The sequence below is a fragment of the Poecilia formosa genome, unplaced genomic scaffold, assembly GCF_000485575.1.
Source record: "Poecilia formosa unplaced genomic scaffold, Poecilia_formosa-5.1.2 Scaffold0, whole genome shotgun sequence".
NCBI classification, from domain to species: Eukaryota; Metazoa; Chordata; class Actinopteri; order Cyprinodontiformes; family Poeciliidae; genus Poecilia; species Poecilia formosa.
In genome coordinates this window covers 4,191,906-4,219,234 of record NW_006799939.1, presented here as the reverse complement: position 1 = coordinate 4,219,234, position 27,329 = coordinate 4,191,906, and the positions used below count along the sequence as shown (strand labels likewise).

General features: G+C 42.0%; 1 protein-coding gene across 1 annotated transcript in view; it reads right to left on the bottom strand.

Annotated features, from left to right (window-relative positions):
• Window positions 1-27,329, bottom strand: part of znf407 (zinc finger protein 407) — a 202,833-nt gene that overhangs the window by 50,641 nt on the left and 124,863 nt on the right. The window contains exons 6-9 of the mRNA XM_016675577.1: window positions 26,778-26,944; window positions 15,228-15,311; window positions 13,510-13,630; window positions 7,828-8,006 (exon numbers count right to left, since the gene is read on the bottom strand). Of these exons, the coding sequence (XP_016531063.1) occupies window positions 7,828-8,006; window positions 13,510-13,630; window positions 15,228-15,311; window positions 26,778-26,944 (551 nt within the window). The remainder of the gene's footprint in view (window positions 1-7,827; window positions 8,007-13,509; window positions 13,631-15,227; window positions 15,312-26,777; window positions 26,945-27,329) is intronic.

Sequence of the window (27,329 nt, the reverse complement as noted above, 5' to 3'; positions counted from 1 at the left end):
ACTAGAAAGAATGGGGAAAAAAGTATGGATGGATAAAGATGAATGGATGGATGAAAAAGGAAAGATTGGTAAAAAAAAAACAATGGATGGAAAATGATAGAATGATGACAAAAGGATGGATGCAAAACGAATGAATGGGTGGATGGATGGATGGCTGGCTCCAAAAAAGATGGCAGCATGGGTGAAAAAAGGATGGACTGGTAAAAGCATAGATAGATGACAAAAGGATGGACGGATGAAACAAGGATAAACGGACAGATGGATGGATGGAAACATCACAACAACACGATATGGAATTTTGAGACTCTTTGCTTTTCCTCCGTCTTCACCCAGAGCTCAAAACTCTCCAAACACAAACATTTCTAAACTTTACAGGATGAGAAAAGGTTTGAATCCCAGTGTTAACTTCACCTCAGTATCACCAAGTTTCTGCTGCTGTTGCCGTGGCGTCAGCACAATTTCCCAACCCCGCTCCTCAGATTTTACATAATTCCAAACAGAACACCGTTTTTCATTAACGTCCATCAAGCCGACGCAAACATAAGGAAGGTGACACGGAGACACAGGTTTATCACCGAAGCTGACGACTTGAAGTCCTATCACTGTTTTCTTTTTTTTTCTCTTTTTTTTTCCCAAAACCTGTGTGTGTGTTTTTGTCCCTGCCAGTACTGAAACTTGTCACGTATAACACGTTGTTATTAGAAACAGATGTTGATTTTATCGCCGGTGTCTGCGGCTTCTTTCACAACGTCAACACGGTGTCGTATGCTCGGGGATACCGGGGGCATATTTGCATGACACACACACCTGTCCTCCAACAATCCAACGCGCCGCTGCAACACAATATGCAAGTAAAACTCATGAGAGTAATGTTTCATTACATGATGAACAGAAGGTGAAAGCGAGGACGGGTAGCTGCGCGCCCACAGAGATGCATTACTTAAGTAAAAGCCATCGAAACCCATATTTGTTTACAGATTTGCTTAATAAGGAATATAAAAAATATAGAAAAAATTGAGCAAACAAATGAATTAGCCCGTGGTTATAACTGTGTATTAAGATCATCACTTACAAGGCCAGCGCCTCCTCTGGCCCTCTGCCGTGGCAATCCATCATGGGTTATTATGGAAAACATAATCTGCATAAAGCAGCAACAATGCCTCCAAGAAGTTTACTTATTTATTTGTTTCACCTTTTTTTTTTTTTTTTTTTTGTCAGGCGCCGAGCATCGCGTCCTCAGACGCTCTCAGCTAATTACAAAGCATTTGATCTCTGAGCCCCGGAGGTGGGCGGTTATAACCTTAGCTGAAAAGGTGGAAAAGTTTTTCAAAATGAAAAAAAAAAAAAAAAAAAAGGGGGCAGCGGAGATGTTTCTGACAAAGGTGACGGCGGCGTTTCGCCTGCGTTTTGGTGCGGGTTGCGAGCGGCGCGTCGGGCCGATTTATCACAAACAAACGCGGCTGACCTCTCTGGGAGGAGGGAGAAGGAACGAGCGGCACGGCTGCACCGCGACAACCGCAAACAGTCCATGTTGAGGCCGAGTTTAGCGAGGTTAGTCAGTGTCTTGCTAAAGGATTCAAACCATTTTCTTAGTTTTTTTTCCAATGGTACAACTGAAAACTTCACTGTGTTTCACAGGACAGACTGATGTGAGAAACAGCAGGAAAAATCTGGGAATGTGGCAAACCTTTAAATTTGGCTTCTCTCAGCAAATACTTTTTATAACCACGTTCACTACAATTAAAGCTTAAACCAAATAGTTTTTGAAACTTTCTACCAGCTAAGCACATCTTGGCCAAACTACTGTAGCATCTTAATATACTTTGATCCATTCCATCTAACTTTAAGTGTTGAGTTATTATCCCAGTCTCAAGTCCAACAGGTTTTCCTCCAGGATTTCACTTTGTTTTCTCCATCCGTCTTCCCAGCATTTTTGATTAGCTTGCAGAAGGAAAGATGTCGCAGTTTGACAGCAGCACCTTCTTCCACATGTTTATTTTGTTTGTTGTTCATGGCTTGTGATAAACAGGAAGTGGGACGTACTATGGCTTTCCTCTACAAAGAAAATATTTGCGAATCAACACATTCAGTCACATGAGCTTTGGATCTCTACAACTCCTCCAGATTCACTTAGGGTTTTTGTTGGCTTTCACCAACACAAATGTAAGATTTTTAAGGCTGTTTTAAGACTGTTATGAAGTTAACAAGACCTGCATCATGACAGAAATGTACAATAGAAAATGGCACATTTTAAATAGTAGAACTTTCAAGCTTCTTAGGACAAAATAAATGCAGCGACGTACAGGGTTGTCAGAAGTGAGCCAGTGGCGACGATGAATGTTGTCCAGCAACTATGATGCAGGAGATAAATGTACACTTTACATGTGACCAAAGTAAAGAAGCTAACTAGCTAGGGTATATTAGAAGCTAGTTATAGTTAGTCGCAACTGCCTTGATTGTGTTTGTGGGTGACTTAGAAAAAACTACACAAATAGTCCTGCTATGATAAAATTTAAGACCTGTGTTTGACATATTTAAGGCAAATATAGATTTTCTAATGAGTTTAAGACATTTTAAGGCCTTAAGGCCTTTTAAGGCTGCGCAGACACCATGTCATCAATGTTTGCCAACAACCCTGAAGCCTGAGTAGAACAGCTGCATTAACACCAAGTTAAATTAAACTCCGTTTTCTAAAATGTGAGCCTTGTCAAAGCAGTGGATGTCATTTAGGAGTATTAGAGTAAGTGGGATTGAATTTGCACACCACACTTACAAAGCTTTTTAATATCATGCATCATAATTCTACACTGCTATGTGTTGGAGTCTGCACCCATGCGGCTCTTTGGCTCCTCCACTATGATGCTTACAAAACCAAAACCTTTTGACTATGGATGCAGTAGAAAATGCACGTTTTAGAAGTTTCACTCATAAGTTATTATGCAAAATATGCTTTTAATATCTACAACAGGCTTTTAAAAGTAACTAGCTACCATATTTCTTCTTCTGTATTTGTAGAAAAGGTTCATCTCATTCCACAAAGTTGCTTTTTTCTATAGTAATGGAGGATTCATTTTGATGTAAAATTTGAAAATAGAAATAAATGTTAGTTTAATTTTGCTGGCTTCCATAATAAAACATTTTACAAGGTACATATTTAGCAAATCGTGTTTTGCGGCTCCAGGCGGGTTTTGTCAGTAGCAAACTTAAAGTGACTCATTCAATGGAAAATAGTTGCTGACCCCTGGTCTAAAGCCTCAAAGCCCAATACAAAATCTGTATTATTTGAAGTTTCAACCTGATAAACTATGTAAATAAAAGGGGTGTAAATTCTTTTTAAAGACACTGTAGGTGTAGCAGTAGCTCTGCCGAGTTGCTGCCGTCGCCTCGTGATTCTGGCGCGGCATCTCTCCTCACATGAAAGACAATCGTCATTACCGCTCTATCAAAATGACTCTTGTCAGCAACATTTTCCCCTCACGTATCTAACCTCCTTTTGTTTCTCCCTCTTCCTTCCCTCTGATGCCCTAATCACCATTCCCCTCCATCAGTTGCTGGATCTAATTCCCCTCTCTTCCTTCGTTTGCAAAGGACCTCTGCTTTCATCCTTGAGAGAGGCTTTAATTCGAAGTGCGACGCTGAATAAAGAAGGAAAGAGAGAGAGGGGAGACGAGAAGGAGCGATATGGAAAGGCGAAGCGCGAGCCGAGACGTTCGGGTGTCAATCAATCCGGCGCGAGGGGCTACAAGGGCCCGTGACTGGGGCTGCGTTTGATCTGTGTCTTTCAAAGGGGGAACAGCAGGAAGGGCCATCACAGCCGATTTGCCTCTCGCTGCTGGCCCCGGTGCCACTCTGACAGAGAGCAATCACAAGCAGGTTAATTCAACATCTACCTTCTTAATCTTTTTTCCCCCTGTCTCTTTCTTTTGGACTCGTTCTGTCTACTTAGATGAAAACTCCTCTTCCCGCTGCCACCTCCACCTCCCCTTTCTGCTCCTTTTCAAAGAGGAGCGCTTCACAAGTGGATATTCAATCTTTCAGATCACCTGTTTCTTCTTTTTGTGTTTGGGTTTTAACGACGGAATTTGTCCTTATTTACATGCTGATACTCTTGGAGGATAAAATATTAAAGGCAATTATTTCTCAGAGAAAAAGTTTACTTCTTTGGGTTGAAAAGGGCCGGCTGCTGCATTTTAGGTTATTTCAGCTGCTGTCATTCTTTGCTTCCTGAGCTGTGAGCTGAATATCTATTAGAGGCAAGATGACATCTTGAAAATACGCTGCTTAATTTGACTGAAGGAGGAGGATGTGCTTCCTTTGGATGGTGTGTTTTGCAGATGAGATCTGACCTTCACACGAAACAGTAAAAAAAAAAAAACTGTGATAACGTATGTAACCCAATGCAGTACTGGACTGGAGAGAAAAAAAAGTAGAGAACAATCATTATAAGTAATAATTCAAATCAACAGTGACAATTGTTGGTACAAGTCCTTTAAAATAATCAGCAATTTATTTATGCTATTTACTTATACTAACAAAATTATAATAGTTTCCATGATTCTATGTTCCCCTAAGATATAGATATAATATCCACGGGTCTCTACATTAGCATAGACACAAACCTGGGTTCATCTTACCAGATACTGAGCAGAGGTACGAAAATAAAATGTCCCAATCTTCTTTTTACACAACTATAGGGGAGAATGCAGTCTAGGGATTTTTGATAACGTGGTTAACAGTCTCTCCTGGCCTTGCTAAACTCTACTGGAGCTTTAATGTTCCAATACTCCCTGCCTAGACACTCCAACCTCATTAGTTCAGACGCTGCGTACGTATACACGGCTGTAGAAACTGACCGTTGCACAGAAATCTGCTTTGAGTCTACATTGGTACGTAGGAGTCTCAGTAGAGCGAAGTACGCCTGGGTGTGCGGGATGCTTAAGCGAGGATTAAATGCTCTGAAGGATCTATTGAGATTGTGGAAGGATGGATTCTCAAAGATCAGCCTCTCTCTATGATCCAACCTTGTTGAAGCAGTAGAAGAAAAAACTGAGGGGCAACACGCATGAATCACATCACGCTTAAAAATTGTCGCAAATACTTTACACCAAACAAACTCCATGGTCTAGGTATGGTCCTGTTCCAACCTGCTCTCTTCAAGTTCTGGTAAATCTATCCAATAGATTTACCAGTATCCAGTATCATGTAGTGTATCAGCACACATCAACCCAGTGCAAATAATGTGTTGATGAGATGCACTTGGGAGCTCCCAATCAGCACTTTCCTTAAGTCCTTTGCTTTCAGCAAGTGGGTTATAGAAAGTATTTACAGTAGGAGGTACAAATAATCGTCTGACCAGGAATTCTGTGAAAACAGTTTTTCTTTTAACATGTTAATGCCGGCCTGGGGTCTTTCTGCATGGAGTTTGCATGTTCTTCTTGTGCATGCATGGATGTTGGGTACGCCAGATTCCTTCCGAAGTCCCAAACCATGTTAGGTTAATTGGTTGCTCCAAATTGTTCTGACGTACATGTATGTGTCAAAGATCGTTTGTCCTGTCCGTCTCTGTGTTGCCCTGTGTTTGAGTGGCAATCTGTCCAGACTATGCCCAACCTCTTGACCAGTGACCAATGGAGTCAGACACCAACTCCAGCGGATATAGACAATGGACAGATTGATGGATTTACCACAATAAAGGTTATAATTTTCAACATTAGATTACCATACTAAAACAAAAGGTAAATGTAATTTTAGCCTCGCACATCTTCATCAAGGAAGCCAAAGAAGAGGTTTCCGTCTGTATATCTTGTTCTTTTTTTATAGTTCACAGGTTAAACTTGGGAGGCATAAAGTACAATAGATTCAGAATCTGCTTTAACCAAAGGTCAAGACAAACAAAAACATAGGAAGCTGGACAAAACAACGGTGAGAAATAAAATCTAAACCTAAACGTGTGCTTTGGTTAAAGGTGAAAGGATACAGAGAATATGGAAGTACTAAGGTAAAAAGGTTGAACGGGAAGGTTAGGAGGTGGAAGTAAAGAAGGTTAAGAAAGATCTCTAAATGTGACAAAAATATATGAAGCAAAAGAACGAGTCACTAATCTAGAACAACAAACTTCAGGGTCCGAACAAGGACGCAACCCTTATCAATTCAAGGAATATACGTATCAACAGAAAGCAGTAGTTTTCCCTGCCTGGCCTCTTTTCCACGATGCCCCCCTCTGGTTCCAATGCCTTTGTGTAAGGTCAGAGGGATAACAGGATAAAGGCTGTCCTCACTGCACCTCTGAAGGACAGCCACTCTGGCGATTGGATTTGGAGGTCCTCAAGGACAAAGAGGAACACTGGAACACAAAGGAACCCAATCGAGGAAGGACAAGATTTCATCTGTCTCTGCGGCCTGAGTGACTGGCAGGGATGGCCACACCAGCAATCTCTGAGCTCCGCTTCTTTGTGGCTGGGCGCACCTCCGTCAGAGCTTAATGACAAGACTTGGTCCACTGACAAAAATGCACTCTAAGAATGTCGACTAGCACACTTCAGAGGAGTAATGCAAGATCAAGGTTGAAAACCTCAAAAGAACAAAAGAAATAAGGTTTTGGAAGTAGAATAAATGTTCCCAACTAACATGAGATGTGGGGTAGAAGACATAAAAAGAAGAAAAAACAACAAAGTCAGTCAAATATTTGTATAGCACCATTATGAAGGAAGAGTGCGAGTAGCACTAAAATGGAGACAAAAGAAGTTACTATTATTATATTATAACAAACTGTGACCTTCAACTTAAAATATATCCTATGCATTTTTGGTAAGGGTTCATCTGCCGCCAGCAGTGTGCCAAGTGACACTGTAACTGGATATTTCAGCTTCGCAAACTGTATTTTATCTTAAATATTTTACATCAGCTCTATGAAAACATCTGCAAATATTCTGGAGTCACGTTCCTCAGAAAAGTCTGCAAACTGAACCGTAGTTCTAGATTCCTGAGTAATTATAATGAACTGCTGATGAATGGACGGATGCTCTGAAACAATCTGATTCATAGAAGACATGTATTTAAAAAGCATAAGGGGGTGTAGAAATGATCCCTGTGGTATGCCACACACTTCAAAAAACCTTAAAGGAAAAATCTTCAGTGTCATTGAAGAGGTTACATTTGAGAGGCAACCCACCACTATAAATGATCCCCCAAATGAGTTATATGTAGATATTTTATTACTGCAGTCTGCTTCCACAACAAAGTTGGCAAAATGAGAAAATAACTTGATGATTATCAGTAACACCGTCATATTTCTTTAGATATTTCCAGATTTGTACGGTTATGCAGTGTATGCTTTGATTTTTTTTTTTTTTTTTTAGCAAATATTTGAAGACTCCAAAACCCCGATAGCATCAGTGTGACACAACCTTGGTTGATATCTAAGAATACAAAGGTCCCCTTGGAGATAGTAAAGAAATGTGTTCAGAGGCGGAGCGGTGGCTCCTCTGACTACAGAACAGATCATCAGCTGTAAAATTGGTGAAATGCCCCTTTAGCCTTTGGCCAATCCAGACGAGTTGCTCAGTAACCAAGACAAACAAAGTCATCGAAGTAGTGAGGAACTTAGAGAAAGAGTGACACTCATCTGACTTTTAGAAGAAATTAAAGAATCTGTTGCATTGATAGAAATCTGAATAATTCAGGTATGTTCTGTTAAGTCTGAGCTAAAGGCAAAGGCTTCATTGGACAGTTAGTAAAGATCACATGCCATCTTCTATCGTGTATTGTTCAATCTGTTTCCAGAACTTAGAAGAATCTGCGACCAGGTGGGTATTTGTGCAATCTTACCTGCATGAAGGTAGGCGAGGTCTGGGTTCTCGATGTCGAGGTGATTGTCCTTCAGGTGGTTACGGAACTCCATGGGGGAGTTGGTGGCGAAGGTACACTTGGGGCAGTTGTACATCTTCACTCCCTCGTGTTTCCCCGTATGGAGAATGTGCTTCCGGATGTTTTCGGCACAGTTGGATCTGGGGAGGCAAACCGAGAAAAACAAACAATGAAACTCTTATCTTCCAGAGTAAAGAAAAAAAAAAAAAACAGCGAGAGCTCAAAGGATGTTTCAAGAGGGAGAATACAAGTGAAATATTTGCTATCGAGTCCAACATTTTATTGTTATGTGGACGCATACGAGACAAGAACCCCAGACACAGATTGGACGAGGTCTCCGAGCATTGAATTTATCCAATTTTGACACAATAAAGCTATCTTGTGTTCCTTTTATCACACTTTTTTTCTTTCATCCGAGCAAGCTGGGAGCAGTCTGTTAGGACCGCTGGAGGATCCAGGCCCACTGAATGCATTAAACAGAGGTGTCTGAGGACATCCTTTATGCAGTTATGTATCTTCAGCAGCTGTAAGAAAGGCAAAGGATGATGTTGTTGTGGTGTATGTGTTGTGAGCGTGTGTGTAAGTGTGTGTTTGTGCTGGTCAAACAGTCCAGGCCAAGAAGTGAGCTACTGCAGGGGGATAGGATGTAACAATGTCAGCTCGGAGAGTCAGACGCAACCCGCTGCTGATTAATGATGCTGCCTGATCTGCTCCCAGACTGTATCTAAACCTGCCCCCATACACACATAAACAAACAGGCTCATGTTAAAGGTACAGTCAGACTGGCGCGTACATATTTAGACTGAATACCAGCAAAATAAAAAGTGTGAGCTAAAAAAAAATAAGAATAAAGACTCAAATGACAGCACTGGTCTTCATATACAGACATGAATCAATGAACTCGCACGCAGACATGTGCTCACCCGCAATACATCATACAAGTACGCATGTGCGGGGTGGAATACTCCTTCACACACCGCCGTGCGTTGATGGATGGGGCACTCGTGCTCAGTTTGGACCTGACATTCTCGGACAGTATAATACGCAATTATTCTCCCTTATCACCTTGGCCGGGACAATAAAGCCCCACTGTGCCATAGCTCACGCCAGCCAATGAGGGAATTTGTTTTCACTTTTGCAGAGACGCCTCTCTCCATCACAGGTCTGTGGTCCGGCCTGGCTTCACTGCAATCCAAATAAAAAAAAATAAAAAATAAAAAAATGGAGCCAGCTCTCACTGGGTGGTGCACAAGTAGAGAATAGATGTTCTATTGTTGCCTCAACCAAAATAATACCTTTATGAGTCTTGAAAATTACCAACACACACCCATATATGTATTTATGATGATTTTAAAAATTAGAGTTAAAAATATGTTCCTCAGGTTCCCAGAAGAGCAATCACCTTGACATCGAGTACCCAGACCTTCACTACCTGCATGCAGGTAGTGTTGCACAATGTTTACTAGGTCAATGATTCTGCAGAGTTAAAAAAAAAATAAACAGTTCAACAAATGTCTGTATGTAGTGCAAGTGCATTTTGGCCTCCTTTACTGGTTTTACTCAACAAATCTGGCATTTAGGGGTGAGTGGCAAAAAGAAAGCTGTTATTGGAAGAAAGCTGTAAGATGACCTGATAGGAGTTTACCACGAGTCATGGGGCAAACGTGGAAGAAAGCGACGTGGTCAAGCACCTGCATGGTAACAACAGTATCATGCTCTGGGAATTATGAGCATCATGAGTTGATGGGAACATGGATTGGGCAAAATGAAAGGGAAACCTGGAAGAAAACCTGTTAATGTCTGTATATTTTGATATTTTGGACTCATACGGATGGACAGATGGACAGAAGGACGGACAGATGGACGGATGGATGGATACCCCAAAATGTTTTCAGATGTATTTTCAGCAAAAGTTGCCCCACAGGCGGCTAAATACATATAAAAATGTAAAAACCATGTTATTTTCTTCCTCCTACTTTATATCTATATAATAATCAGAATTAACTGTAATAATGACTGATAGAAGTTTGTCATTATAAGGTGACAAACTGAAAAAAAAAAGCACTTTTGTGAAGGACTTATACACAGTGTGATTCATTTACTTTATAGACCTCAATATTAAATAATATGAGTTTATCCAAACAAATAACTATATTTTCTCTGTGATTACTGTTTTATCTGCAGTGACTAACAAAGCAAAGCAGCTTCACAGGCAACGTGCAGCCATCTGTTGAATCCCCTTCAGCCTGATGGAGGAAAAAAAATAACAAAAAAACACAAAAAAATGAATTTTAAACTGTCACATGCACTCAAATTAACACAAACGAAGCTGCTAAAAAGAAAGCATTTAATGCTGAAAAGCGAGCTGATCTGGTATTCTAGGACTGCGGCATAAATAGATAAAATTTGAAGCAGAGCTAAAAGGCTCTAAAGAGAGCGCGGGTGGATTCCTATGGGGGCCATGCTATCTCTCAGATATGGTAATGGCGTAATTGTCATATTAAAACAACACAATGTGCGTTTAGGAGTCAGCAGGTGTCACAGTTAGTGAAAGCCCACACTAACCCTCCTACTATACGCCGGATTAATTAGTCCAACGCCGTTTCGACAACCTCCCCCAACCTATGCGCCCGCCGCGGGAGTCAGCCATACTGATGGCCGACGCGCACGTCACCTCATCGCCGCCACTTTGCGGCTCCCTGCTTCATCTGAGCCACTTCCACATTCCTCCTCCCCAAGACTGTATGCTAATGGGAGAGGTGTAATTGAAGAGGCGCTTTGTTAGGAAAGATTTAAATGTGTTCCTTGTGTGCGTTTGGAGTTTTTTTTTTCTTTTAGGAGGGGGTTGTAACGTGAATCATTTGTGCAATATTGTGCTGAACGGTTAACGGCTCCCACTCCTCCGTTGATTGTTTCCATCAGTTTACGAGGTTGCGGGCCTTGACCGCCTCTGACGGCACGCGTTTCATCGCCAAACTCGCCATCAGCCGGATTAAAACAAAAACAGTTAAGCATCCAATAAGTAATAGTAGGCCCAGGCGCGCGAGAAGTCAGAGGCTACGGATTAATTAGACCATTTAAGATGCCACTATGACTTTAACGAGAGGCGGGGAGGGGGGAAAAAAACTTCTCATTGTGAACAATAGCAATCATTTCTTAAACAGTGGAAGTAAAGCAGTTTAGCAGCTTGCATAAATAGCTGCGGAAAAGTGAGACAGACATCATTAATTGACAGCCCCGGACTCCCAGCGCAATATCATTAGAATATTTTCACCACTATTTCCCAACTATAATTATCCCCCCTCCATTATCTGTGTCTGTCTGAATGGTGGATGAGTGGCATTTGATAGATCATTTACTCCCCGCTCATTTACATGCGTTTCAGAAGCAGCTTTGATGGGGATAGCGTCGTATCAAGTGAGAACCGTGGACGACACCCGGAACATTTAACATGGAATACTGTAGCTGTGCGAATCACGTCCCTGGAGCGGATTTTGCTCCCAGCGAGCAGCGGCTGTCAGTCACAGAAGGCTGAACTATTTCTCTACGAATGCGTCGTTTTTATTTCACAAGCCCGAAATTCACTCAGACGTCGAACTCATCCAGCGGCTCCGTATTACAACCAGGTGAGGGTGTAAAAGCAAGGCGCAGGTTCGGCCGTTCACATTCACTTCCTGTCTTCGTATTCGTAAGCCAGCAGGGTGTTTCCACCGTCTATCTACCTCCTCCCCCTCTGGATCCCCGGAACCCCTGGGGCTACCAAAATGTTAATTTGGCTTCTAATTTAGTGTTTCATTTGCTGCTATCAGTAACGATCATTATGTATCAGCCAGGGAACAATAGGGCCAAGAACATTTGGCTCGTTCTGCGGGAAAGTATCTTTCTAAGAGTCGAGTTCAGCCTAGTGGTTTGAGACGATCCTCAAATTTCACACAAAGGAGTGTGTGGATCAGTGATCCTCATAAAGTAGCACAAGTTTTTTACAAATGATCTAGCTTAGAATTATTTTCAGTATGTTCAGCTTGAACAAATTTACAAAATACTGACCATCAATCAACGTAAAAAAAAATAAAAAATTATGAGTGATGGTCTACAGAGCAAATACTCAAGTTTTTTTTTTGGAAACTATTTCCAAAATAAATTTAAAACATAACTATTAACACAAGACAGTTTCCAGGAGTTTACAACAATAAAGTCTTGATAGGTTTTATTGAGAAAGAGCAGCAATTTCAAGATGCAGCTAATGATGCTATGCTATGCTAACACCACAATAGGTTATAATACATGAGGATCTGCTGCAAAGCTAACGGCCGAATGAAATCGACTGCACACAGCTGCCACATTCTCGTCCAGGTGGAGAGATTGCTGCAAAGTGAGTGAGACACTTCAACCGGCTGGGTTTGAAAAAAGACAATGAGATAACAGATTATCTTTTTTTTTGTATGTAACAAGAAATGTTCGTTTTTAAGCTCATAAACTGAATGCTACGCAACAATCTACAGCTTACTGTTCAGCATCATCCTGACTAATTTTGTTCCTTGTAAAAGGAACAAAAATAGTTGTCCCGGCAAATATCTGTTAAAAATACTAGAGCTTATTATCGGTCATTAAAAACACAAAATAAACTAATGAATATAAAGGAAGCAGAGAAATCTGGATGTAAAAAAACCCCTCCAACCATTCAAAACATTGGTTCAATAGATGTAAAAGGGACATTTAAGAGCTCTGACACTGGAGATACGTTAGTATCGACCAAGTTGAATATAAACTATACAAAATATTGGCTTGTAAAAATAATAATAAAAAAGGGTGACCCAGAGGTTTCTTTTTTTTAAAACGGAAAGCAATAATTTGGGAACAATTATAGCTTGTCAGCATTTCTTCCCCCCCTTCTATCTGTCTTTTGTATGTAGTCGCCTCGAAAACACAGATAAAGTCTGAGTCCGGTGCTTCATTTCAGCAAAGCAGGTGTAGCGAGCCGCTGAAATGATTTTGTCACAGAAGGTGGAAAAAAAACAAAAAACAAATGAGTACATCTAAAACCGATGATGGGTTTGAGATCATTCCCTTTCACACTTTCCTGCCACGATCCGGGCCGAGAGAAAGAGGGAACGAGTGAAGGGGAGAGAGGAGCAGATAGGTAAAGAGAGGGAGAAGGAGAGATGTGCAACGCCGGCCAAAACTTTTTCAATTTCACCGACAATTTCCTGTGTAATTACTGATGTGGTGTGATGGTGTTTTAATGACAGGGACCCGCCGGTGACAGTGACACGGTGTGTGAGGATGCGAGCGGGAACGTGGCTGTGTGTGTGCGTGTTGTGGAGATCTGGCTGGGCTTGTTGATGATGGCAGAGTGATGAGATGGAGCCATGCTGCGGAGATTAGACCTGTCGGCTCTCCACCGCTTTCAAGCACCGTACACACACACACACACACACACACACACACACCATAAAACTCCATAAACACACAAAGCTTTTACCGTTATCCCCAAACGCTCCCCCCTTAAAATACCCGACAACGCCACCTGCTTTCTCGCCGTCAAATACACACGCTTTTGCATTCTGGCGCCCCCTGTTATCAACCTCCTGATTGTCGATGCCACTGGCGCCAACAGCCAAGTGTGGGTCAATGAGCCGGTACCTGTAGTCGCACCAGGGGCAGCGGTACGGTTTCTCTCCGGTGTGAACACGTTTGTGGCGCGACAGGTGGGACTGCGTGGTGGAGGCGAAGTTGCAGAGCTTACACTTGAAGGGTCTCTCTCCTGTTGAGGTAGAAGAGGACAGGAGGCAGACATTAGATGATATGGGAAGACAAGCACAGAAACACACACACACACACTCAAGTAAAACACTGCAGCTGACATGAAATACGTAAATAACCGAGAAAAAAAAAAAAAAAAACTCTTCTTGGAATTACAAACTTTGATGCATTTTATTGGAATAGTTATGCAGAACACAAAGTAATTCAAATAGTTTCATTTTAAAGATGTTGCTTTCATTTATATTCAGCTCTCATCCGCTTTCAGAAGTCACCTAATTAGTAAAACACAGAACCTGAGTGGACCAACAGCATCATGAAGACCAAGAAACACAACGCACAGGTCAGGGATGAAGCAGTGGAGACGTTTGAAGAGTTAAGGTTATGAAGCAAGAGTTCGCCACAACTGGAAACCAACCGAAACATGGCCGCCCCACCTACTGGGTGGACAAGAAGACATGATCTCACCCTCTATGTATTAACATGGTGGTGGCAGCATCATCCTTTTTTCTTCAGGGATGAAGATGTGAGTTAGATTCAGTGGGAACTGAACTAAATTCAGAGGAATCGTGGAAAAAAGACTGTTAGAGGGAGAGAAAGAAAACTTTTTGTTTTTGACTGTGGAGAAAGTTAATTTTCCAGCATTGGAGCGAAGCTAAACATGCATCCGGAGATACAAATAAATGGCTTAGATTAAAAAAGCCATTTATTTTACAGGGGTTTTCCAGAAAACGTCCGTTTGTCTTGCCCCCATTTTTTTTTTCTTTTTCTTTTAACAGGAAGGTATTTTACTCAAAATCTTCAAGTAAGTCTGCTTCTTTTCTTTTTATTCTTAACATGACCTTCACTGCACACCGTTTGTTACTGCCTCTGTGACATTTCCACGTTGAGAGGAATGGCGATGGCCGCTTGCCTGTTCTGCAATGTTGCTGCGTAAAAGCTACGAATTCATCAAAAATAATGGCACAGTGCGACCCGTGGGAGTTTGCGTAATAAAATGTGGGGCTTCCCAGTTGCCTCAGTTGTTACGTTGTCAAATCTGTTGACGCTCACCACACGGGTAAATCAACTGACACGCATCAGCACAGGAGGGCTGGACGGAAATTGGACGCTTGAGGTACAAAATCTAAGAAGCAAGCTGAAATAATTATTAAACACCAAATGAATATTTATAAGAGCATTAATAATTGTTGGTAGTCTGCCAGTTGAGGGTTAGAAACGGTATTTGTTTAACTATCTCAATTTCTCCCCTTCTTGGGGAAAAAAAATAAATAAAACACTTGTTATTGACAGCCCATCTGAAAAGTGCAATTTCCCTAAGCGACAGAATGACATGGTGAAATGATAACTGAAATTAAAAATCTCAGATTCAGTCAGCCATACTCGTACACATGCCCGTCGACGACGGCAGCGTGTCAAACCGAAGCGCCCGTGTGAGAGCGAGACGCGGATAACGGGTCACCTGAACTGAGCGACAGTTTGCGTTTGAAGGCGTCAATCGACAACTGAGATTAAGAAAATCTGAGTTAGTTTGTGCTCGGCTCAGTTTGCATCACGAGCTCGGAGTGTGTGTGTGTGTGTGTGTAAGTGTGGTGGTTTACCTGTGTGCTGGCGTCTGTGTTTGGTGAGGGCGTGTCTTGTGCCTCCTGCAAAGCCACACAGGTCACAGAGGTAGGACTTCTCTCCTGTAAAAGCAGAGTAGGAGAAGGAAGAGGCTCAACGTAGAGAAACACACAAGGAAAGATGTGAGGAAATTCTGATAGCTTAATTTAGTGCTTGTTGATCAAAGGTGTAAAAGAACAGCATGTTTAATTTCAACTACATGAGAGAAGCCGTCTCAAATAAACACGAAAAACAAATACTAAACGGCAGGAGAGGCTTCAGGTTTCATCTTTCTAACACCTGCAGGACAGCCTTGACGCGTCTCAACAAGGGGCTATGATGGATTGTTAAGTGAAGCAAACATCACACAAGAGAGGGACGTGTCTATTATTGACCTTAACGGCCCTTCTAGGGTGTGCTCAAACCAGCTCGGTTTGGTCCACTTTAATCAAACTCTAGTCAGTTTGCATAGAAAGTCAGGTTCGTTTGGGGAGGTGTGGATGCACAATCAAACACTGATGAAGACAAAAATGCAAACTCTGATCCGCCGTAGGGCGAACTGTGATTAAAGTGAACTTTGGCGCAGTTCAGATTCATATGCGGATGCTTTTGGAGACTGCTCCGAAAGCAGGAAGCGGACTTAGCGCAGGGCGTTCTGGGTAAATACAACTAAAACTATCGCGACAAATGAGAGAAATGGCCCGTTGTCTTTTATCAATGACAAAGAGAAATTCTACAACCACTAAAATATGGCGTTTCTACATTGTTTGTATATTGTGAAGAAGGAAGTTGTGCTTTTGTTTTCTTATGAGGTTTTTGTAGTCCTTCCTGGTGCAGCACCACCACAGGTGAGGGGGGGTAAAGGTGGTTTGGATTGTTTGGTACACTGCATTGTGAAAGTGAACCGCACCAGTTGAAAATGAAGCAATTCTGATCCCCAATCGAATCGAGCCTAGCGGGCTGAGTGTGTGTAAACACTCCTAGTGTGACTTATCTGCCTACGACTTATAAACATGATACTTTCGATGGATGGATGCAAAAGATCCCTTCCTGGAATGGAGCAAAGTTTATTGGTAAAGCTGGTTTCTCTCACGCTGATCCCGTTTCAAGCTGTCATGCATTTCACTCCGAGGCTGCATCAACAACCGCGAAATAAAAATCAAATGGCATGAGTGCAATCGCACTTGCCATATGGCTCTGGATTAGACTGATGAGTCTTGATGCCTCAATGTGACATTCCTGTCACCGAGAGCAGCAGCTAAAGTGCCACTGAGAGAAGCTCGGCGTTCAACAAGACAAAGAGGACGGGCATGGTGAGAAAGGGAGAAACGTGTAAAGTCGGAGCGAAGCAAAAAGCGAGAAAAGGAAAGACAGATTGAGCAGACGAGCAGAGGGCCTAGTTGGCTAACAGATGAGCCAAGCAGAAGTCACAGATCACTAGTGTATATCCATCAGAGCTCTCATAGCTAACTAATTCCTCCAATCAGATGGATCCGTGTAAATATGTCAAATGGGGGACGGGAAATTGCCAGTGTGGTTTATTGACTGTGATAAAATCTGAAAAGCACCGCTGAACATAATTACATACTTGTCAGAGCCATAAAAATTAGCTTTATTATCAATGGGATGGTTTTGTACAACTTCATTTGGGGGCGATGCCTTCCAGATGGGGAGCGTGGAGAGCTTTTTTACACTCCTCCTCTCTTCCCTGCATCTGGCTCCGTCATTAACGGCATGATGGTCTCTCTTTCTACCTCTCTCTGTCTGCCACCACACAAACACACTCAAAGACTGCAACATTTGTGATTAGGCTCACTCAGGGAGACGAGCGCACACATTTACAGATTGGACACAGATGTGTATGTAAATGTGCGCAAACACACACACGAGCTACATGTGGTGAGCTACTGTACGCGCACATATTGGTTCGCGTGTGTGTGTGTGTAGACGCTGTAGGTGCCACGTTTATGTTTAACATGCAGGTCGTATACGCGTGTACTCTATGTGTGTGTTTTCTACGTGCAGCTGAGCTCCTCACACTTAAGTATTCATCCCAGTTGCCGACGGTGCAGCGCGGCTCTCGCCACACACTGATAACACATGTGGGGTGACTCTTCCAGCTGGGCCTTGGTGCTGCTCGCCTCCTCTTCGGCACAGATAGCAGCTTTCACCGGGTCCGCAGAGACCCGGCAGCCTCAAGTTTCCTCTGTTCCGCCCATTTAAAGCCACTCGACTGTGAGAGGAGTTTTAATGCAGTGCCACTTTAAAAACAACCCTAAAAAGGTACATTTGTCAGCCGGTTTGTGTGGCTTCACCGCACCATCCAAAACCGGACGTAGTTACAAAGAACAATCCTATAACTTAAACTATCCATTAAAAGATTTTTTTTCTTCTTTTTTTTATTACAATTGCATGAAGCTGAAAAATAATCCTGAAAAAATGTTAGTTTTTTTTATTTTTTATTTTGTGCTTTTTTCCCCTCACATCAATAAAAGAATCCCTCTTCTCTGTGCTTATACAATAAAATCCGTCTGAGATGTGTTCAGAGCAAGAAAATAAAATGCGTTCAATTGTGGTGTGATATGGATATTAAAACTGACAACTATAAGTACAGTGGACTCTGTATTCACAAGGGTTAGAGTTCACCACCACCCACAAATAGATCAAGTCTGTGATTACTTGATATTTATTATAAAAATGCTTGAAACTTCTTTATTTTAATAGTTTAATTACCAAACACAGGTTAATGTGCATAAATACACACAATGGAAACCGTCTAATATCAATAATTTTCCATATTTCCATTCTTGGGTGTGCAGCCAACCAGCAGCAAGGAAAATGAATGTCATTTTCTGGTTTGGCTTTGCTGCAAATGCTAGCTAATAGTGTGTTAAGTAGCATTGTGCTAAGATATTTCAACTTCCCAAGCTGAATTTTAATTCAATTATTTTAGATGTGCTCTATAAAAAAAAACAAAAAAACAAAAAAAAACAAAAAAACATTTTGAAAACGTGAATTTTTCTTAAGAAATTTGGAATTAAGTTCCAAAGAAAAATACAAAAATGAATCTGTGCATAATGAACAACAAGTAGGAATCTATCGCTTTACAGTGGTAATGCTATGTGGCCATATATCTCATCGGAAAGCAGAGTTTTGATGCACATGCCTTTGCAAATAATAGAATGCATAAATTGATACTGCAGTGATGATTGTGCAATAGAGCAATGATCAAACATTAGGCTCACTTTCTCACATTAACAATGAGAAGTTAATCACAAAGAAATGCTCATCTGTGGGCGTTTATGAGGATTTTGGTTGAAGTTGTTTCTTAACGTAGATGCTTTGCATCAGTAGAACTGGAGGAATTTCAGATTTTTAACTGGATCTCTCAGACGCACACAGAGGAAACCCTGCCAGCAAAAATGACAAGAACTACTGGTTGATTCTTCTAGCATAAAAGAAAGACATAAGTTTGAAAGAAACTTTCAAACTTTGTTTTGTAAAATTACACTAAATGTAGTTGCCTGGACCTCTGATGTAAACATGAGGGGCTAGATTTATGTTTTAGGTGCCTTCCTAATAGACATATCGAGGAACCAACAGAAGGAAGAAAGACAGAATAACTTTGAAAATTGTTAAAACTACAACAAAGTTGGATTTTGGGAAACAAACCAAAAAAAAAAAAAATTCCCATGTTTCGTTATTCTTGCCATAACCAAATATTAATGGAAGAATTGATTTTTAAGACATTTATTGAAATAAATATAGAAATAATTGAAGAAAAAAATAATGAGAAACCAAAGTGAACAACACCTTTATTTGCAGGTCTGTAAACTCAATGAGTTACCAATCATCTGTTCAGGCTGTTTACGCCTCTTAGAGAAAAAAAAAAAAAAGAACAGCGCCAGTCACTCGTCCACCCCTCCCCTCTCCAGCTCTCATTACGACCAAAACGCTACAAGACCCCACCACAAAAAAAAAAGAAAAAAAAAAAGAAAAAAGAAATCTATAGCCATCGATTCCTTTGCCCAGCCGCGGTCGCCACAATTATTCCTGAGGAGGAAACGTTGGCGATAAATTACATGTGTGCTTTTCATCTGCTGCTGTGCGGGGCAGAGCGCCGTGGCGACTGGGGCAGAGGGGAGAGAAGGAGGGAGGATTACTGGGAACAACGCTGCGATCAAACTGGAGGATCAGCACAGCACTTACAGGATCTCCGACACGTTCTCAGACCTCGTTGATCTTTGTCATGTTGCCACATGACAACAGTGAACTTCAATGTTTTCTTTAATGAGATTTTACACGACACAAATACCTTTTTATTTTTTAAAAGTCTGGGAACAAAAAAACAAAAAGTCACTGAAACGTGTAGCACATATTTAAGCAAATCTTCTTCTGAGGTATGTCTATCACACTTTTAGACTGCTGTGGATGGAGAGCCTCTTTGAACGTCAGTTTTTAAGTTGACTTGATAATTTTATTTGAACCTAAGCCATTCCACTGCATGTCTAACCAACATCAGGGCATCATGCTGCCACCACCGTGTGCTACAGTCAGGATGGCATGTCTAAGGTGTTTTCCTCTACTCCCTCCATGAAAGGGCAAACAATCAAATTTTGCTTTCATCTGCCAAGAGCTTGTCTTAAGTCGCTCGAGGCAAACTGGACATTTGAAGCTATTTTCATTCAAGAATCTTCTATAACTCCTTTAATTGCATCGATTACTGCAATGGTGTCTTCATAGGTCAAAAAAACGAAATCAGACAGGTGTAGCTGATCCACAAGGCCGCTGGCTTTCTGACTAAAACCAGGAAGCTGAATCACATCACCCAGTTCTAAAGTCCTTCCACCGGCTCCCTGCAGCCCAGAGAGTAGACCTTAAAATACTGCTGATTTAGTTTATAAATCATTGAACGGCTTTGCACCAAAATACATTAAAGATCTGCTGTTGTTGTATCAACCTTCCAGACTTCTCAGGTCTTCTGGTTCTGCTCTGCATCCTCAGAACCAGAACCAAACATGGAGAAGCAGCATTCAGCTTCTATAAGCCACAAATCTGGAACAAACTTCCTGGAACTGCTAAACGGCAGAAACACTGAGTTTCTTTATATCTGAGCTAAAAACCCACCAGCTTATAGTTGCTTTTGAACCATAATAATAGAATCATTGACCGACATGTTTGATGTGTATTGATGCTTTTGACTATGGCGTTTGACGAAATTCAGTGTCTGTTGCACGTTTTCATAACTGTTGACTGTATGATGTGTTTGACGTTTTTATGTTTTCATGATGTAAACCACTTTGACCTGTTGTTCCTGAAATGTGCTCTACAAATAAACTTGATTGATTGATTGATTTACACATATGATGAAGAGACCCGTTAGCTTAACCATCATGCCTTTGGACGGTGGGAGGAAGCTGGGATACCTGAAAACTCACACATGAGCTGGGAGAACTCAGTCAAAGTTTGATTTCATGTCTGAAGTTCACAATCATTCAGATGAAGATTCAACAGAGTTTGTTTGGCAGATCAAGGTTCCAAAGAACATAAACCAGGTCAAAGGTCAAAAAACACCTTTTTAGGTTTGAACTAGAAACACGTCAGCGTAAAGGAGAAACTTTAACGTTCGCTGTATGTTGATAAGAATCCTCCGCCTTTGTTCCCATGATGCTCTCCAACCCTACTGCTCCTGCTTCGAATTAAACAGCAAGACAATAAAAGCACTTTAAAGTCAAACTATAAAACCTTTTCTTTGCATGTGTGTGCAGATTTATACATACAGTGCGTCTGTCTGTGTGTGTGTGTGTGTCTTTTAAATAACCCCGGAGGAGTCAGCATGCAGCTATAATTGCCTCCCTCATTAGTTATGTTTTAGCAGAAGCGGATGGGAGGGCAATTAATTTTACCGCTTAATTTCTGACACGGAATCCGCCGCTGTATTGATGTGCCCGCCATTTTGGGTCTCATTTTTCAGCGAAATTAATTGACAAAGTGCGAAGATTTATCAGCGGATCGCCAGATTAAGCGACAAACTGAAGCAATGAGGAAATCAATTGCCTCCCCTGCATTCCCGGCCCTCCCCGCCGCTCGTAACACCCAAGTGCCTGGGAAAAGCTGGGCGGGTCAGATACAGTGCGCTTATTTATTTATTTGAGTCGCTCGTTCATCAGTTGTAACAAATGACCCTGGCAGCTGACGGACACTGAAGCCCCCCAAACCCCCCTTCGTCACTGGCCTTCTCCCTCTTCCTCAGACATGACTGCTGTGTGAGCCGGGGAGCGATTAACATAAAAAACACACAAATCAAGAGCGGGACAATGAATCCTGTAGAAGGAAGGAAACGGACGGTAGAGGTGTAATTCCCCCCTACACTCCCTCCGACAACCACCACCCCGTCCGTTATAAATGTATTTTTTTTAAACTGAAAGATTTGAATATCCCAGAAGCTTTATTTACACAATGACAGATAATGTTTGAACAATGGTGCACAAAAAATTTGGTTTTAGTAGAGCAAAATGTATACCTATCTAGCTTGAATAGTTAACATTTAATCACAAACACTTCGACTTTAATGATGACTTTTTAAAAATGAGAATCACTGAAAGGCAGTGCTGACATAGGCATAAAGTAAATGAGGTATGTTATTTCAGTTTTTAACCTTTAAGCTAATAAGTTAACATTGCCAGCTAACAGCGTTGTAATTTCCATTTTCAACCTTCAGGCTAATAAGTTAGCACTGCTAGCTAACAGCATATTTTTTGTTTTCTACCTGTAGGCTAATAAGTTAGCGTTTCTAGCCAACCGCGTAATTTCCATTTTCTACCTTTAGGCTAATAAGTAAGAATGCTAGCTAACAGCGTTATGAAGCTAACAGGTTAATTAAAAACCCTTTTTGTTCATATTTGAATCATTGTTTGGTGTATACAAATAAATGTTTACAACTTTTTATTCCACATTCAGATGATTTTTTTTCTTATAAGCCCTCTGTTGCCCTATCACAGACTAGCTACCGGTTCAGGATGAACTCTTCCTCTCACCCAACGGCCGCTACAGACTGGCACCAGCTCCCTCTGGCTGCAATGGACCTCCAACTATTCACGGTTCAAAAGTTGTGAATGCACCTAATTGCAGATTTTAAAGTAAATTACTCATAGAAAATCTGTGTGTTTGCAGATTATTTTGTAGAACATGTTCTACCTGACATGGCTGGCATTTGCAAAGCATCCAATCGAGGGTCTGCATTATTTTCCTTGCCGCTGATTGGATGTACCCTCAAGAAAGGACTTTTTCAGTCTTCTATTAAAAATGCAGACCGACTGTGATGCAGTTTCTGCTCCATAACTGGCCTTGTTTGAAGGAGTTTTATAATAGATGGAAACATCCTGCGCATGAGGAAGCATGAGAGCCTTAAAAATCTTGCACTACTAACTTTTGGTTAGTAGTGCACCTACATGGCTCCTTTCTCATAAGGAGCCATGTAGGTGATACCAAAATCTGGAAAGACATGATCTAGTTGTTAAACCGTTTCCATTGTGCTGACTGAGCAGAGGGTTGGACCTGGATACAGAATATATCGTGTATCGTGCTGTGTGGTCAGCATCCCTCAGATTAACTACCACCGCCCTCAGTAATGCCAACGTGTTTCTCTTGCAACATTCCCTGGATTGGTCTGCTCCCTTTCATGACTACAATCAGCTCAGAATGTGATAATATGATAATTCAAAACCGAGACTCATTGCTTGCATGCCCATCACTGATTATTCCTCACTTTGTTTTACTGAGTGAATTTTAATCTTCTGTTTACACACAGTAAACAACACGAAGCCTGGCTTTCCATTTCATCTCAGCGCTGTGAGGAGAAGAAGTGTAAAATGTTGAAACAATTTATTTTTCAGCTATATGTCAACATATTCTCAGAGTTCCTCCATATTTTCAAGTCAAAATTACACGTTTTTCCAGACTCAGATTTCCAGTTTTTATTGTAATTTAAACTTAGCTTTGACTTCAAGCTGATCCTCTCATAGTAGTTGAAATTCAGGACGGATGGATTGGAAAACCTCAGTAGTCAGGCAGTTTCAGGATTACCTACCAAATAAGGTTTCTGGTGTTGCAATTCTCATCAAATTTCTTGTTAAAATTCACAGTTTACCACAACAGATGCAAAGAAAAAAATGGCTGGTGATCAAATGATACATGGGGTACAATGCAAAGGGCTAATTGCTTGCATTGACTAAAATAACACTCCTTAGTGTGGATGCTGTTATGGAGTTAAAAAGGAATAGAAAATGGCTAAAATCAGCATTGGCAGGTTGAACCTTTATAAACAAAACAAAAATATCTACTTGCACTTAAGATACAGCAAGTTATGCTTGTGTTCAACACAAGAACAACACAGACTCTACTCCTCCACGTTGCCCCCGCCTCGGGCATTAGGACCATAGCTCACATCCTCTCCGTTCCTGACAGCTCTGATCTCTGGACAGATCAGTTCAACTTCTCAATCTCTTTATTTTATTAGTATTGCATCGTAGCTCGGCGAAGGAGTCGATTTATAACCCCTAAACAGATCACAAACATGCAGATAATATTTCAGCGTGTCAGGTGGGCCCCCGGAATGTGATTGTGGCGACGGGAAGGCTGCAGCTAACCGTCCAACCCAGCACCAATTACCGACAAAGGAGTGTTGGAGGTCACGGCGGTGCAAATTGCGTTAGCGTTCCGAATGTCGCTAATCAAGTCAGGCCTTGTCGCTCACTAGAAATGAGGTTGTTTCAGGTCTGTTCTTAATTCCCTCCGCTTTCATATTTGCTCACCCCCTGATCTTTCAAGTTCTCTTATTCAATAACTTTTTACCATCTCAATCACCCTCTCTCTCTCTCTCTTTCGAGCGCGTTTTCCCTCCTGCTGAACTCGCACAAAGACCCGAGCACGCAAACACACACACACACACACATGCACAAACGCACGTGGCACCTCGCTCCTCCGCAGGTGACAGCTACGGTGACAGTGTGACGCCAGCCGCCTGATGAGGAGTGATGAGAGCTGGAAACTAATGAAAATAAAACGTCTAATTATGTCAGAGACGCCTTGACGCTACATCACTGCTAAAACACATTTAGAATAACATCCAGCAAATCTTGGACGCGCGTGCACGCACACACACAGGTTTGAGAGTCTGCGCGCACAGCGGGCGCCTGTGACGGATGGAGGGTTCTGCTGCAAGCGCTCAGTCAGCCTGTCAGGCCGGTGGCTGCTGCTGCTTCTGTCATTGACTTAAAAGGGCATCAAGGAGCCATGTGTGGGACATTACCGAGGCCGAGGGGAAACCGCTGGGCTGCAGCATAAAGACACTTTCAAAGAGGCTGACTTGGGCTCCTATCGAGGGGCTATTATTCAAGACAGTATCCTCCCACCGCCCACTGAACCATCTGTCGATCCAAAGTTTTTAGCAAGTAAAAAAAAAAAAAAAGCACCATTCAGTGCAGCAGCACAGTGTGTTTTATCGGATCTGCAGAGACGAAAAGGAGTGGTGGAATTGGAAAGACAAGCCGCTGCACAGAATTAAGGTGGCATAATGAAAATGTGCACTAATCTGAAAACCCATGATCCCCCCCACCACCCCCTAACCCCCCCGTTTGATCTTGGCTCTGCTTAGAGATCCATCGCTTTTCTGGAGATTTCAGTTCGGATACGATGAACGTGAAAGTTGGGTCTTTCCGCCGCATCAATTTGTTGATTTAAATTAAAGGAAACTACCTATACTAACTTTAATCCTGATGTTGCCCTATTAGTGGGGAGTTGCAGTGATATTACAGCATGTACAACATGTTTACATAAAAAAAAAAGATTTCTGCATTTTCTTACAAAGTCCAACTCTTTTTCTTTTTTCTTTTTTTTTGCTTTTACATAAACATTCTTCTTCTGAGGATTATTTTTTTGCTCGGATTTGCATCATTTTTTTTACCCCCTCCCCTCAAAAGGCAACACAAACCGGTCCACAGTGTGGAAAAAACAAAACAAAAAAAACTCTCAGGCATCAGATGGATTTTACCAAAACATGCTTAGTGACCAGCTGGATTCGAAGAAAACACACTCTGTGTCCAGATGGAGCCTTTTGGGCGGAGGGGGGAGAAACCACACAGCTTCAGCCGTTGGATTTGGAAACGCACGCCACCTTAATAGCCCCTGCAACGTGACCCCCCTCCAAGTGTTGAGGGCGGCAGAAAACAAAAACAGAAGAATCCGAAGATTCCCCCGCACTGCTCATCTTCTCCCCTTTAAACTATAAATTGGCCGACGAGGCGTCTCATAACAGTCACAGTTCTATCAGGATCAGGAGGTTGTGTTTAACCGTCCAACTGGCTGCCAAGAGCTGGCTCCACTTCGCCTGGATGTTCATAACGACTACAGATGGACGAGCGGCGGCTATTATTGGCCCAAACTTGTGAATGTTCCTTCTAGCCAAGGCTGAGAAGATTCATGGTAAATGTGAGATTTTCACAGTTCACATAAACTTCGTTTTCGCTCACGTCCGCAGCCATAAAGTGGATTTTAGCGGATCCAAGCACGGATAAACAGCTCTTTGTCCCAAACTTGTCGACTGCCCATAAACCTCAAATCTCATGGAACCCGCCCTTTAGAGTGCCACTCGTAATGTCTCGCAAACGCACTCCTGCCCTGTGAACTTTTTCTTTTTTTGTGTACATTTTGCCACGTTGCAACCACAAAAGTTCATTGTGTTTTATTGGCATTTTGCACGAGGCCGAAACAAAAGCAGCGCACAAATGTGAAGTAGAGCCGAAAAAGGTACGGGCTTTGCTGATCTTTCTTTACAAATGTGAAGACGTTGCCCGTTCTTTGGAAATGAATTCACGCTCGGTCAGACGGAGAAGGAGAACTTCTGTGAACATCAATTTTCAAGTCTTGCCACAGATTCTCAGTAAGATTTTGACGTGAGTATGCTTTAATCCAAATCGTTCGCTTTGTAGCTTTAGCTGGATAATAATGACCGTCCAGCTGGAGGGTAAAACCTCTTCCCAGGTCTCTTTTTAATCTCTGCTGGCTGTTCCTCCAGGATTCTTATTAGTTTTCCTGCCAAAGGAAACCATTCCCACAGCATGACACTCTCTCTACTGTGTTACACAGCAAAGCTCCTCCCCACACAAAACAGGGCCCAGTCAGATCAACTTCTTCCACATGCCTCTAGTAATTTCTTCTACAAACAGCAGATTTGCAGAATGTACGACTAATACTTGTTGTGTCATTAGATTTTCCCACCTGAGCTGAGGATCTCTCAGCTCGGTTACACATAACAAATGAGCTACTTTTTTTTTTAAGTTGGAGCTCCATTCTCTCTTTTTCGGTGACTGAAGACTATCAGCTGCGCTTGATTTAATTAAAACGGGGTAGCATGAACAAAACCATTTATGTTGAAGTTCAAGGTTGCAATGTCAAGAAGTTCAAGGTGCAAAACACGTGTTTTTGCACCCCTTTTTTTGTGGCTGGAGGACAGGAGGCGCGGCTGCTGAGAATCGGTGTCTGTGTCTCACCGGTGTGCGTCCTGTAGTGGTCCTTCATGGCCGACAGGTTGAGGAAGGCGTAGTGGCAGGACGGCCAGATGCACTTGTACGGCTTCTCCCCGTTGTGCAGTTTCATGTGGTTGTTCAAGGCCCACTTTTCGCTGAAGGAGCGGTCGCACAGCTCGCATTCAAACTTCCTGCGGGAGGGTAAGAGAGGCAAGAGGAGAGGGACCAGGAGGAGAGAGGAGGGGATAAAACAAGGAGTTATTTACTGATCCCAAAGCTGATGTTAAAAAAAAAAAAAAACAGTAGAAAATCTACTGAGGAAAAGAGAAAGAGAGAGAGAGAGGAAATGGGGGTTTGCTGGGCACTAGTACTTACACCCACAGAGCACGGGGGCTGTGTGATTGTGTTCTGTACATCCAAACACACACGCGCACACACACGCACACACAGAATGCAGTTGGCTGCTGGTGTGTCATGTCTGTATAAGCAGGCATTGATTTTTCTGTCCAGGCCTGCCACCTCCACCATTTATTCTCTGCTTTGCACCAGGGCCCAGAGGACTGGAGAAATTCTGTT